This window comes from Somniosus microcephalus, chromosome 27 (genome assembly GCF_052327205.1).
Source record: "Somniosus microcephalus isolate GS21.2 chromosome 27, FLI_Smic_1.0, whole genome shotgun sequence".
Classification (NCBI taxonomy): domain Eukaryota; kingdom Metazoa; phylum Chordata; class Chondrichthyes; order Squaliformes; family Somniosidae; genus Somniosus; species Somniosus microcephalus.
The window spans coordinates 37,664,511-37,676,441 of NC_141013.1; the positions used below are offsets into that span (position 1 = coordinate 37,664,511).

Sequence of the window (11,931 nt, forward strand, 5' to 3'; positions counted from 1 at the left end):
TTAAGGAAATGTCATATACCAATGTGTTAATACCATGAACAGTCGTTTCAAGCCTTTTCTGTCTATTACAAGTTGGATTTGAAATGTCCAGGGAAACTAAGAGAGACGCCAATAACTCAGAGTAACAGCATAACAACACAAATAGTGACAACAGTGAAAGTAAAGAAAGACTTGCATTTATGCAGCGACTTTCCCGACATCAGGATGGCCCAAAGCACTTTACAGCCAATGAAATACTTTTGCACTGTTGTAATGTAGGAAACAAGGCATCCAATTTGCATATAACAAGGTCCCACAAACAGCAATGTGATAATGACCAGATAATCTGTTTTTAGGTGTTGGTTGAGGAATAAATATTGGCCTGAGGAGAACACTACTGCTCTTCCTCCAAATAGTGCCATGGGATCTTTTACATCCACCTGAGAGGGCAGACAGGACCTCGGTTTAATGTCTGAACTGAAAGGCGACACCTCAAACAATGCAGCACTCCCTCAGTACTGCGCTGGAGTGTCAGCCTAGATTTTGTGTTTAAGTTCCTGGAGTGGGGCTTGAACCCGCAACCTTCTGACTTAAAGGCAAGAGTGCTACCATTGAGACACGGCTGTGTAGGCAATGATGTGGGTGCATCTATCTATCTATCTATCTATCTATCTATCTATCTATTTATCTATCTATCTATAAAAGGATACATCTGTCTGTCTGTCTGTCTGTCCTTCGGTGTGTCTGTCCGGCTATACATTCTAAAGTTATATAGCGTACCTACACATGCGTTACATCAAAAGAAAGCTTACGATTCCAGAACGGTCATAAGCGTATTTACGTTTCAGCGAGACAAAAATTGCGCCCACGGTATCCAAAAAACGTTCAAAATTCCGCTCATTAGCATCTCATTATCCGCTCATTAGCAATAGAGTGACGTCGAGGTCGACCAATCGTACGGTCGAGCGACCCGACGTCGACCAATCGCTGCGTGGCGGGGCCGGGTTCATGGCGCGTGCGGGCGGGCCCCTGGCGCGTGCGGGCGGGCCCTCCTAGAGTCGAGTGACAGGACGATTGACCAATCCTACGCTTCGGTGACCTGACGGTCGACCAATCGGTGCATGTGTGGGCGGGCCTTATCATTCTGAACCGAGGTGAGTCGCCGCCATCTTGTTCCAAACTTTTCATTTCTTTTTCCCGCTTTCTGCGTCTTTAAAAAAAAAGTTGCTTTTAAAACACATATTGTTTTTTAAAAAAGTTAATTACTTTCTAAATCTTTAATCTAATCTCATTAATTTTCCTACCTTCCCCGTTTTTGCAGGTAGGCCTCGAAGCCTGGGCGTCTGTTGCCAGCCATGCTGGGCCCTAGGCAATTGTTTTGTGGCAAGCTCCTCCCACCCCTCACCCCCCACCCGCCCGCTGGGCCCGATTCCGAACCAGCGGCCAGCCATCTTGGTAAAGGCTGGCTGGGCTCACTGCAAGCTCCTCACGCTGCACGGCGCACGCGCACCTCCACACAGACCGCGGCCAGAGGGAAGCGAGCAGGTTAGCGGGGGCGGGGCTCGGGAGGGGAGGGGGAGCGGGAGCGGAGAGGGTTACCCCGGCAACCGGGCTCGCCAGCCGCAATTGGCCGTCTCGAGCCGCTCAGGCCCAGTCCCGGAGATCGGCAGGCGGAGAGGGGAGGAGGGTTACCAAGGCAACCGGACCCGGCCAGCCGCAATCGGCCGTCTCAAGCCGCCTCAGTCCTGGCCTCGGGAGGGCGGGGCTCAGGCTGACCGGGGCGCTGCGCTCGGCATGTCAGTGCATGGGGCGGCACGGAGCTCAGCGGAGCCATCGCCGACAGAGGGGAAAGGGTCTGCTGGCTCCCCCCTCCTTCCCCCACCTCCCCCTCCCCCCCTCTCCCCCTCCCCTCCCCCCTCTCCTTCCCCCCTCTCCTCCCCCCTCCCCTCCCCTCCCCTCCTCCCCTCCACCCCTCCCCCCACTCCTCCCCCCTCCCCCTCCCCTCCCCCCCTCCCCTCCCCCCTCTCCCTCCCCCCTCCCCCCTCTCCCCTCCCCCCACCACTCCCCCTCCCCCCCTCCCCTCCCCCCTCCCCCCCTCTACCCCCCCTCCCTCCCCCCCTCTACCCCCCCTCCCTCTCCCCCTCCCCTCCTCTACCCCTCCCCTCCCCTCCCCCTCTTCTCCCCCCTCCCTCCTCCCCCTCCCCCCTCCCTCCCCCTCCTCCCTCTCCCCCCTCCCTCCTCCCCCTCCCTCCTCCCTCTCCCCCTCCCTCTCCCCCTCCCCCCCTCCCCCACCTCCCCCTTCCCTCCCCTCCCCTTCCCTCCCCTTTCCCCCCTCTTCCCCCCAGCCACTCTCTCTCTTCCCCCCAGTCGCTCTCTCTCTTCCCCCCAGTCGCTCTCTTCCCCCCAGTCGCTCTCTCTCTTCCCCCCAGTCGCTCTCTCTCTTCCCCACAGTCGCTCTCTCTCTTCCTCCCAGTCGCTCTCTCTCTCTCTTCCAACAACAACATGCCCTCAAAAGACCCTCGGCACCGCCGGGCACTTCAGCTAGTAATTAATAAAGAGCAATTGAGAAGCATGCATTTGATATGAAGTGAAATGGATCATTCTGCTTCATGGTTTGTGCAATTCCTTACATTTATGGATGTAGTGTGTAGGGGGACAGGGAGAATGTCTGGTCAACCAATGGCTGAGGGACTCAAAGCAATGCAAGTTGGAATTGCTAGACTAATGGAGAGAGAATGTTTCCACTTGTGGGGAAGAGCATAACTAGAGGCCATCAATATAAGATAGTCACCAAGAAATCCAATAGGGAATTCAGAAGGAACTTCTTTACCCAAAGAGTGGTGAGAATGTGGAACTCGCTACCACAGGGAGTGGTTGAAGCGAATAGTATAGATGCAATTAAGGGGAGGCTGGACAAGCATATGAGGGAGAAGGGAATAGAGGGTTATGCTGATAGATTGAGATGAGGAAAGACAGGAGGAGGCTCGAGTGGAGCATAAACGCCGGCATAGACTGGTTGGGCCGAATGGCCTGTTTCTGTGCCGTATATCCGATGTAATCCTATGTAACAGCCCACCTGTAGTAATATAAAATGAATTGCTAAAACATTAAGTATTTGTTCAATAAAAATTAATCTCTAGTAATTTTGTTGCTATTTAACATGAGCAGCATGAAATTGGCAATATTGGTTCATTCGAAATATTTCAATGATATTTAAGTCAACACACTTTGCCTTAAAATTTCTGATGATGGCCATAATTGCAGGGCTGCACCTTTGAAAATAGTACTGGGTACAAGAAAAAAAGAGCCATGTCGCACAGGGCAGGCATCTTGTGGAGATGGGCTGTACAACCCTTCGCAGGACATTTTGGGACTTGCACCATACATCTTGTTGTCCAGATGCTGCACCCAGCGTTCAACCTGAACTGAGGTCACCCATGACTTCCTGTTCACTTTGTGTGATTTAAAAAGCTGCTGCACAGAATGGAAATCTGGGATTTTTGATTCCGAAGGGTGTGGTCTCGTCACTGCAGACAGCGTTTTAATCCCAGTGAGCAGTACGTTTAGCTCGTTATCTTATGCACTTCTGTTGCGTTCCTGAGTGTCAGTTTGACCTAACTCATTCAGAATAAACAATTATGTTAATATAGTGAGAACATTAAATAGTTCAGCAAAAAGAGCGCTCAGTGAAAATTCAACTTTGTTCACACAGGTTAGCACAGCCACTCTATTTTTCCTGCCACTTGTACCTGTCTCCAGAGAAGTGTGAGGTGTTGTCAGGCAGTAAGATACAAAAGAGGCCACTTTTGTCCGTTTACAAATGTCCCAAGTTTCATAACGAGAGAAGTGGGGCATCTTCTCCAACCAGCCATCATTGCCCAAGGTTCCCAACACCTGCTTCACCACAGTTGCCTCGCAGCTTAAAGTAGCAACTTTCGTTCCATCTGCCCATTCACGATGGCAACTGCCTTCTTTACTAAGAGTGAGTGACAGACTTTGGGTGCATGTCTGTTGAAACCAATACTATTGGCTGGATTTTCCAAGCCCTGAGGAGGCGGGACTGCCCGTAAAATCGGAAAAAATGGGGGCGGATGGCCACCCCGCCTCCGTGCCCACATGCCAGGAGGCGGGAAGATGTGCACCTTCGGGTCTCGTCTCCTGGAGGCGGGAAAGGCTTTTATTCCTTTTAACTGCTTGTTAACAGGTAGTTAACGGGCAGAAAAAGGGATGAGTGCCATTTTACCTTCACAGGTGAAGGCTTCCCGACCTCGACGAACCCCGCCGGGTTGGAGGAGACGTGGAGGAGGTCTGCGGTGGTCGGAGGCACCTGGATGTAAGGTGTAGAGGTGAGTGATGGGTGCAAGTGTGGAGTGGTAATTATGCAAGGTGAGTGATTAGTTTAAAAAAGTGTTCACTTACCTTTATTTCCTTCTATAGCCTTTAGCCGTGCTGGATCAGGAGAGCGGACATCCACCTTCTCAATTTCAGGTAATGGCTGATGGACCCTTCGATCCATCAGACATCTGAAATGTACTTATTTTCAATGTTTGTTGAGTCCTCAACACAGAGACTCATCAAACTAAAGAGAATGTCAGTGTTTGACAGCTTCACAGAGCTGTCAAACGCTGACGTTTCTTCTTTCAAGAAGTCTTGACAGAGAGCACGTCTGACGTTGACGTGATCTGTCAGTGATTTCTTCCCTAATTGGCCTGCTGAGCCCGCAGGGTGGGCTTAACAAGCTCAATCAGGGGAAAATCCCTCTGATTGGTCAGGCGAGGGTGGAGGCGGGTCATTGACACGACAAGCAGCAGTCCCGCCTCCAACTCACCTCCATTCACAAAATCCAGCCCATGCCTTTTTCACATCCATAAGAGTGAGCTGCCATGCACAAGTTGTTTTCGCCTTGGACCGCTGGTGCTCAGATAAACTGTTTGTCATGAGCAATCGAGAGAGAGAGAGAGAGAGAAAGAGAAAGTGCTGATACTAAATTGTTCGGCAGCCTCACTCATCTTTGTCTTTGCCTCTGGTTTGGAGAATCACTGTCTTCTTCATAGATAAACCACCTTGTTTGTCAATGCCATCTCTTCTCCATTTCAGATTCGCACATCAGTTTGTTCATGAAGATCACAGGCATACATACTTGGGTATAAATTTTGTTATATTAGAAATCAAAGTGCCCTTGGCTAAGAGTACATCTTTATTAAGTTATGCCTTCCCTTCTTAGACCTGTTTGTTTTTGGCAGTACAAAGAAATCATTTTGCGATACAGGATATTTATTTCAAAAAGATTTCCTAATACACAACTTCACCTCTTCATTAAGCTCATATCTGTACCTCCAGGTGGGTTACGGCCGCGGTGTCAGAGTGTTCGGTCTCGTGTGGGAAAGGAGTCCGCCAACAACAGGTGACATGTCAGCAGCTAACAGCCGGTGGAACATTAAGCATTTTATCGCCAGTGTTTTGTGCAGAGGAGGAAGAACAACCACCTGAAGAAGAGGATTGTTTAATGCAGCCGTGTGCAGCGTGGAGGAGTCCAGCATGGGGAGAGGTACTGATGTAGTTCCCTGCTGAGAATTATCTGGTGGCACTTTGATATGAATCATGTTCATGATGAAGAATGAAAGGGTTGATGTTCTGCTGAGGTCTATTTTTTAGAGCTCTTGTGTGAAATTCCTATGCTGACTTGATTCATTTTTTTTTTTTTAAAACATGCTTAAGAATTTTACACAGTGTATTACCAGAGAGTGAAAAATAGCAAAACCTCAATCCAGAGGAATTTCCCGTGTTGTATTTAATGACATAACTAAGCAGACGTCAGTCAAGTATAATGCTTCTCAGGTTTAATATTTCCTGCAGCACTGTTTCAGGATTACAGGTTTCTAACCCCCAGCAGGTGACAAATTACCTGTAATTCAACACCTACAGGTAGATTTTTGTCTCGCCTATTTGGGCAATAAGCATGGTCTGGGAGCAGTGCACAGAAAAAAATCTTTGGGAGTATCTCATGTCTGTTACAGAACCTGCCTGATTCTCCTTCTGTTAAGTTAACCGGAGGGAAAATCGAGCGATAATGGACCAGCCGCTCTTTATACATCTCACTCATTGGGGGCAACTGATTCGATATCGCCCGATGTACACTACTGCCCGAAGTCAAAATGACCACCAGAGCCTGATTAGACCATATTGGTGGCAGCCCAAATCGAGCGGGTTCAGTTACTGGCGTGCAATTCTCTCTGCCGCGTTTTCCCTCCACCTGGCTCCACCCAGGCCATGCATGAGGCCCAGGCAGTAAAGATGGAAATTTACTCCATAATCCTTTTTGGTGGTGTGACCATTTTACTAGAATTTGCCTTTGGGCCGTCACCAATATGGACTAATCAGACTCTGGTGGTACTTTTGACTTTGGGCGGTAGTGTAATTCGGGCGATATCGAATCAGTTGCCCCAATGGGAGAGACGTATAACGGGCGGCTGGTCCATTATCGCCCATTTTACACAATCGCCCAAAGTCAAAATTTTCCCCTATATGGGACTTGATTAACTTAAGATGCAAAACAATCATTAGCAATGAAAGTACAACTTTCTGTTTCCCCAAGCTGAGTTGAAATGCAAGTATTCAGTAGTGTTGAAGAATACATAACACAAGAAAATAAATTGGCCATAATTTTATTTCTTGTAACAGAACAGCTGTTGGTTAAGGCAGCAGATGATAATATGTTGGGGTGGGAGGAAAATTGTCCATCTCCCTTGGGATATTGCTGATATGTTGCTGCATTATGTGTCATGCCCTGGTCTGTGTTTTGCTGAGAACAGTGATGCGAATTGTTGCTTCCGCTCTTACCCTTTGAGCAGTTGGCCTCTATGCGACAGAAAAGTATAAATCCTGATCTGATTACACTCGTGCTCCATGATTCCACAGCCACAGAAACCATTGTGGAAGATGGGGTTTTCTCTCCATTTCCTGCATCAGAATCACAGCCTGTTTTCTTTGTGTGCAACAAGTAAACTGTAACTAAAAATCAAATACCCCTTTAAATAAACCTTAACCCCTCAAATTAAAATTTGATTATTTAAACTAATTATGCACTCCAGTCCCCGCGGCGCCCACCGGTCACGCAAAAGCTCGAGCGCGCCGGCGGACACCGCGTGCTCCATCTCTAGGGCCACCCGGGCGCGAACATGGCCACGGAAGAGGGGGAGGCAATCCGGTCGGACGACCCAGAATCACAGCCTGTGGACAAGGTACTCTGATTGGGGTCAGGTGATGCCAACCTTTTAATCCCATTGGGGTGCAGCTCCTCAATCACACGCTTCGGACCTTGTGCAAGTCACCAGCGGTCGAAGCGTGCAAGGTGGGAAATGCATGGGAGTTAGCAAAGTGTAAATCTGTGGGGATTAGAAGATTGGTCATTGACACCATTCTGATTCAGAACACTGGGTATTGGTTAGCTGCTGCTTAACAACTGGCTGCATTTAACTCCGAGCTGCCTTGCCTGCATGTGATAAGTGAGGTGAGACTGCCAGATGTTAAGTACCGCATATTACTGCGGATTTAGACTAAGCACAGTAACCTGCTTTTAAAAAGGTTTTCTGAACAAGTGCCATTTGAGCACTCTATTTACACAGTATTTTGAAGTAATTATTCTATTAAGACTGAGATGTTCAAATTTCCTGGACAGACTGGCTGGCGAATCTGCATTCTCATGGTACAGCGTTTGGTTGAGGTTGGCAAAGATATTTGACCTTAAGGTGCCCCAAAAATTATGGGGCCCCGCCTAAAGTTCAATGGAAAGGAATGAATGACAAATGACAAAGGAGACAAATAAACGAGCAAAAAAAAAAAAGAGGAAAGGCCACTGAAAAAAATGTAAAGTGAGTGGTTCCAATACTGATACATTGGCAAGAAGGCATACTGAAGTCCATACCTATTCTGGATAAATGGTGAAGGAGGGGACTGGTCTCTAGTGCAATGAAATGTGTAAAGATTTAAGAGTGTAAAAAGGCACAACAGTAGGCTTCAACTTAGTGTTGCTACTTTGGCAGGTTATATCCACCGTGAATCAATATGATTATTGCTACTGCTACAGGTACTACTAAATTCCCGTCCATCAGCTCAGCATCAACAATGGGGTGGAGATGAATTCACTGCATTGTTGTCGGTTGCGAACTAGCCTGGCCACTTCAGTCATCTGTATCCCTTGCTGTGACATCACTCTTGACTTTGTCTATCTAACGCTTCCTTGGTCTCCCATAGCTTCTTGTTCCATGTCCCTCTGTGTGTAGGGCATGAAAGGTATCCTAGCTGTTTCCATTCTGGAAAAGGGCCCAGACCATCACTGTGTCAGCCGTGGTTCAGTTGGTAGCCTCTGAGTCAGAAGGTTGTGGGTTCAAGTCCCACTCCAGGGACTTGAGCACAAAATCTAGGCGAACACTCCAGTGCAGTACTGAGGGAGCGCTGCACTGTCGGAGGTGCCGTCTTTCAAATGAGACGTTAAACCAAGGCCCCATCTGTGCTCTCGGGTGGATGTAAAATATCCCATGGCACTATTTCGAAGAAGAGCAGGAGAGTTCGCCCTGGTGTCCTGGCCAATAATTATTCTTCAACCAACATCACTGGAACAGATTATCTGGTCATCATCACATTGCTGTTTGTGGGAGCTTGCTGTGCGCAAATTGGCTGCCGCGTTTCCTACATTACAACAATGACTGCCCCTTGCCGACATCATCCAAAAACGCAGCATCAGATTTCACATGTACGCTGACGACACCCAGCTCTACCTCACCACCACTTCTCTCGACCCTTCCACGGTCTCTAAATTGTCAGACTGCTTGTCCGACATCCAGTTCTGGATGAACAGAAATTTACTCCAAATAAATATTGGGAAGACCGAAGCCATTGTGATCGATCCCCACCACAAACTCTGTTCCCTAGCCACTGACTCCATCCCTGTCCCTAGCATCTGTCTGAGGCTGAACCGCACTGTTCGCAACCTTGGTGTCATATTTGACGTTGAAATGAGCTTCCGACCACACATCTGTGGCATAACTAAGACCGCCTGTTTCCACCTCTGTAACATCACCCATCTCCGCCCCTGCCTCAGCTCATCTGCTGCTGAAACCCTCATCCATGCCTTTGTTACCTCTCGACTTGATCATTCCAATGCACTCCTGGCCGGCCTCCCACATTCCACCCTACGTAAACTTGAGGTCATCCAAAACTCGGCTGCCTGTGTCCTAACTCGCACCAAGTCCCGTTCGCCCATCACCCCTGTGCTCGCTGACCTACATTGGCTCCTGGTTAAGCAGCACCTCGATTTCAAAATTCTCATCCTTGTTTTCAAATCCCTCCATGGCCTCACCCCTCCCTATCTCTGTAATCTCCTCTAGGCCCACAACCCCCCCCCCCCCCCGAGATATCTGCGCTCCTCTAATTCTGCCCTCTTGAGCATCCCTGAATCTAATTGGTGGCCGTGCCCTCAGCTGCCAAGACCCTAAGCTCTAGAATTCCCTCCCTAAACCTCTCCGCCTCTCTACCACTCTCCTCCTTTAAGATGCTTCTTAAAACCTACCTCTTTGACCAAGCTTTTGGTCACCTGCCCTAATTTATCCTTATGTGGCTCGGTGTCAAATTTTTGTCTTGTAACGCTCCTGTGAAGCGCCTTGGGACATTTTACTACGTTAAAGGCGCTATATAAATACAAGTTGTTGTTGTTGACTACACTTTTTTTAAAAGTGCTTCGTTGGCTGTAAAGCGCTTTGGTATGTCCTGAGGTCATGAAAGGCGCTATAGAAATGCAAGTCTTTCTTTCTTCTCAACCAACTCATCTCTGCTGTTAGTGTCTTTTATTTGTCAATTTTTCCTCACGTTCTCAGATCCCGTGTACATGATTATTGCTCCAGAGCATTGGATCTAGATCTGAACACAAGCCAAGAACACCCCACTGAAACCAAAACAGTTTGAGAATAAACTTGCCAATTGGCTTTAATGCTTTAGGTTTACATTGGATGTACTGTTACAAATTTTGGAACATTTGCACTTTGTATTTTGTCAACAACCAAATTTCTTCAGACTTGGAGCGAGCGCTGTTTGACCATTTTTCAGAAGCGCCAACAATTCACTTCTTTGTTTTATTTGACAGTGTTCTGGCCGTTGTGTGGGTTACAGTATTGCTGTACAGCATCGCCAAATTGTTTGTCACTATACAAATGGAACATCAACCGCAGAATTCATCTGTGACAAAATAAAGAGGTATTAAACAAATAAGAGAACACAGATTGTGACATTTCCAAGATTCAATATTTACCAATTATGTGACAAAATTGTTGAAAATTATTTATGGATGACATTGAATTGTTTTTGATTTCCATTAATTAAATATCAGAAGTATTTTGAATAGTGCTTCAAGCAATAGCAAAAGTCTTTATAAAGTGATCTTTAGAATATCACTGATGTTAGCTTCAAATGGGCACAATTATTTTCAGTACGTTCTTGAAATTATACAATGAATAATGATATGTACTATCAATATGTATATCGATATGTGTTATTGATATCTAATATGAAATTGATACGTACTATGGATATGTACAAAAGATTTGGATACGTACTATGGATATCTATATGAGTAAGGAGTGTGATGGAATACTCTCCACTTGCCTGGATGAGTGCAGCGGCAACAACACTCAAGAAGCTCGACACCATCCAGGACAAAGCAGCCCGCTTGATTGGCCCCCCATCCACCACCTTAAACATTCACTCCCCCCACCACCGGCGTACCGTGGCTGCAGTGTGTACCATCTACAAGAGGCACTGCAGCAACTCACCAAGGCTTCTTCGGCAGCACCTCCCAAACCCGCGACCTCTTCCACCTAGAAGGACGAGGGCAGCAGGCGCATGGGAACGCCACCACCTCCAAGTTCCCCCCCAAGTCATACACCACCCCGGCTTAGAAGTATATCGCTGATCCTTCATTGTCGCTGGGTCAAAATCCTGGAACTCCCTCCCTAACAGCACTGTGGAAGTACCTTCACCACACGGACTGCAGCGGTTCAAGAAGGCAATTAGGGATGGGCAATAAATGCTGGTCTTGCCAGCGACGCCCACATCCCGTAAAAATGAATTTAAAAAATGATAGCAATCGATCGTTCCAGGTATCATTAGTAGGCTGAGTCCAGCATCTGCTCCTTCTGCTGGTGAGGTCACCCAGTTCCTTGGTTGAGGGGTTGGGGTTGAGGGGTGGAGGGAGTGGGTGGTGGGTGGATAGTAGGACCTTTGCACCTGATATTAGCCGGGTCACTGATTTATGGCGACTGAATAAATCAAACTCTTTTTATTTTTGAATGAATTTCTGGCGGGTGTTTGGGGGTTGCATTCAGTGATCTGTCCATTTGTACTCAGCCCACTGATTTATGGTAACCGAATAAGTGAAATTCTGACTTTATCACATGGAATACCCGGGGAGCAAATATCCTCGAAGACGGGAGAAGCCTCAAGGGAAATTACCCAGCCCAGGATTTTCCTGAGAATTTTTGCTGGTGTTTTAGGGATCACATTCCACGACTCTGTCCATTTTTTTTTCCTGCGTAAACCGCACACCAGTGGCACTGATGATGAGGAAATCCCCCCCAAAAGCCGACCGACCCTTCAAATGGTCCCAGGCACCTTTTTGTGAAGGACCCAAACCGTCTGCTCACTGCTGCTCCGATCATTCGTAATAATGTGTTGCAATCCACAGGCCTGTTTCTGCTAGACGGTGTAAATCTGATAGATGTAACGTGCAGTGGAGAGCGGGACCGTGGAGACAATGTGCAGCAACATGTGGAACTGGTTTCCAGTCTCGACGGGTAGCTTGTATCCATAACAAAAATAACAAGGCTGTGGCTGACCAGTATTGTGGATGGCAGAGGCGGCCAATTACGTGGCAGCGTTGCAACCTAACCTCTTGTGACAGTA

The 11,931-nt window shown here is 47.8% G+C and overlaps 1 protein-coding gene and 1 long non-coding RNA gene across 4 annotated transcripts in view; one reads left to right on the forward strand and one right to left on the reverse strand.

The window, feature by feature from the left end:
* Positions 1-11,931, forward strand: part of adamtsl3 (ADAMTS-like 3) — a 782,675-nt gene that overhangs the window by 764,277 nt on the left and 6,467 nt on the right. For all 3 annotated transcript variants that reach the window (XM_085968860.1, XM_085968861.1, XM_085968859.1), the window contains exons 28-30: positions 5,320-5,527; positions 10,118-10,227; positions 11,714-11,928. In XM_085968860.1, the coding sequence (XP_085824986.1) occupies positions 5,320-5,527; positions 10,118-10,227; positions 11,714-11,928 (533 nt within the window). The remainder of the gene's footprint in view (positions 1-5,319; positions 5,528-10,117; positions 10,228-11,713; positions 11,929-11,931) is intronic.
* LOC147100132 (uncharacterized) overlaps positions 9,935-11,931 on the reverse strand; it is an 88,315-nt gene continuing 86,318 nt past the window's right edge. Inside the window, exon 2 of the long non-coding RNA XR_015073839.1 lies at positions 9,935-10,209. This is a non-coding gene — a long non-coding RNA (uncharacterized LOC147100132). The remainder of the gene's footprint in view (positions 10,210-11,931) is intronic.